The sequence below is a fragment of the Pteropus alecto genome, unplaced genomic scaffold (assembly GCF_000325575.1).
Source record: "Pteropus alecto unplaced genomic scaffold, ASM32557v1 scaffold123, whole genome shotgun sequence".
Lineage (NCBI taxonomy): Eukaryota > Metazoa > Chordata > Mammalia > Chiroptera > Pteropodidae > Pteropus > Pteropus alecto.
In genome coordinates, this window is record NW_006433950.1 from 7731080 (window position 1) to 7733671 (window position 2592).

Sequence of the window (2592 nt, forward strand, 5' to 3'; positions counted from 1 at the left end):
GTTTTAACCCCCTCCCCCCGCCAATACAGCCATCTGTGCCCGGACCGCGTGCCCCTCTTTCTGCACCCACTGAACGAATGCGAAGTGCCCGTAAGGCTGGGTTGTGGAGGGCAGGGCTTAGGGCTTGACAGCAGAGGGAGGAGGGAGATGGGCCCAAGCATAGCCCTCCCGTGGGCCAGAGCTTATAGCCTGGGAGCAGCATAAACTCGAATGCCAACAGGCTTGCTGTGAATCCCCTCTGGGGCGCTGGCGGCCTGGAGACCCTTATGCCTCCCCCCAAGGGGCAGGCTCCAGCCCCAGAGTCCGGCCCAGTCCAGGGAAGGGCAAAGAAATAAGACAAAATGACCAGGGTGGGCCCCGAGACCCAAGCACTGGACTCCTTCTGTCCAGCCCTGTGACCCAGGTCACGTCCCTGAGTCTCTCAGGGACTGAGTTTCCCCATCTGTAGACAAAATGGCACAGAATGAATCCAAAGGCTGTACAGCGGCAGCTCACAGGCTGGCAGGGACTCCCAGACTGTTGTACTTGGCCCACATGGTGATTTTTAACAAACACATTAGCTGCCAGCATTTGAAGCTCGGAGACTCCCCTGCAGTCCCTACTCCCCGTTTCCCTTATCTGGTCACCCCAGGCCTGCGTTTCGCTTGCAGCAGGGGGTGCACTGGGGCTGCCCCTCATGTGGGGCCATGCGCGATCCATTCTTCGAATCTACAGGGAGACTGGAAGGCCTGGCCCACAGGCCCTGGGTGGCAGAGCAGCCCCTCGAGGTCCCTAGTAGCACTAGGTCCCCACCCTGGATGGTGGCCTAGAGCCAGACAGACCCAGCTCTGCTGCCGACTGTGGACCTGAGCCAGTCGGCTCACCTCTTGGAGCCTCTGTTTCCTCCTGTCAATGGGAGCTGCCTCACAGGGTTGCTGGGGATCCAGGAGGTGCCGTCAGATCTGGCGGTACTCAGTGGGGAGGGGTGATGACAGGGAGGCCCTGATTCTCACCAGCACCGCTTATTCTGGATCTGGGCTGGAAGGGCTCCGAGAGATCCCTTCCTCCAGCTGCCAAAGTACCGAGGAGGAGCCTGAGGGCCAGAGAGGCCCAGAGAGGGCTCCCCTGACCCTGAGGTCGCCGGCTTCCTGGAAGTGCTGGGCTCCCCTCTTAGGTGGGTTGCCCCCCGCCCCCACCGGCCTTCGGTCTCTCCCCTCATAGAAGTGACCATCCGGCCCACACTGATGCCCTACCCCGAGCTCTACAACTGGGACAGCTGTGCCCAGTTTGTGGCGGACTTCCTCTCCGTGGTGCCCCTGTCCGACCCCCTCAAGCCGGTACGTGCCACCCTGGGAAGGTCTGGAGAAAGGGGCTCAGCAGGACACAGGCCACAGCCCACGAGTCTGTCTGGGGGTGTGGCGGGAACAGGCCCAGAGAGAGGCGGTCACTTACCCGAGGTCACAGAGCACAGCGGTCTCCTGACTCACACCCCTTCGCCTCCTTGGTCTCTTTCTGGCTTCAGAATCTTCCCTTCGCAGCTTAGCACTGGACTCCTTCTGTCCAGCCCTGTGACCCAGGTCACGTCCCTGAGTCTCTCAGGGACTGAGTTTCCCCATCTGTAGACAAAATGGCACAGGATGAATCCAAAGGCTGTACAGCGGCAGCTCACAGGCTGGCAGGGACTCCCAGACTGTTGTACTTGGCCCACATGGTGATTTTTAACAAACATATTGGCTGCCAGCATTTGAAGCTCGGAGACTCCCCTGCAGTCCCTACTCCCCGTTTCCCTTATCTGGTCACCCCAGGCCTGCGTTTCGCTTGCAGCAGGGGCTGCATTGGGGCTGCCCCTCACGTGAGGCCATGCGCGATCCATTCCTCGAATCTACAGGGAGACTGGAAGGCCTGGCCCACACAGGAGGTGGGGGACAGACGGGGGGCCCTTGCTGCTCTTGGCCCACAGCCTCGTCTTTGAGCTTCTGACCGGCTCAATGGGCTTCTCATGGAGAAGGGCGGGAGGGTGGGAGGAAGCGGTAGGTCCACCATGGAGACCTGGGAAAGGGAAGAGAAGGAAAGGATGGGGGGACAAGGCGAGGGGAACTTTGAATAAAACCGCAAAATCGCCCCTCAGAGAGCATTAGACTCGAAGCTTCTTCAGTCCAGAGGGTCTTTTCCATGAGGAAGTTCACGGCCCCTTAAAATTACAGGCAAATGTAGATGGCACTTGCTGGACGTGGGGTCTCCGGTTCTCATCCCACCCTTAGCAGGCTCCTTCCCCCGACAAGGGTGAGGAGCCAAGCGGGGGCCCAGGCTGCGTGGGGCGGACGGCGGGGGCGCAGCAGGCCCGGCCGCGCTGACCTCCCCGCCGCGGCAGCCCTCGCACCTGTTCTCCTCCACCATGGTGCTCAAGTACCAGAAGGGCAACTGCTTCGACTTCAGCACGCTGCTCTGCTCCATGCTCATCGGCTCCGGCTACGACGCCTACTGCGTCAACGGGTACGGCTCGCAGGACCTGTGCCACATGGACCTGACCCGGGAGGTGTGCCCGCTCACCATCACGCCCAGGAAGGTACGGCGGGATGTGCTATCCTGAAAGCAGTGTGTCCCCAGAGCAAC

The 2592-nt window shown here is 61.1% G+C and overlaps 1 protein-coding gene across 1 annotated transcript in view; it reads left to right on the forward strand.

Moving 5' to 3' along the window:
• DRC7 (dynein regulatory complex subunit 7) overlaps positions 1 to 2592 on the forward strand; it is a 31532-nt gene that overhangs the window by 13328 nt on the left and 15612 nt on the right. Inside the window, exons 4-5 of the mRNA XM_006908793.2 lie at positions 1201 to 1316; positions 2351 to 2545. Coding sequence (XP_006908855.1) covers positions 1201 to 1316; positions 2351 to 2545 — 311 coding nt within the window. The remainder of the gene's footprint in view (positions 1 to 1200; positions 1317 to 2350; positions 2546 to 2592) is intronic.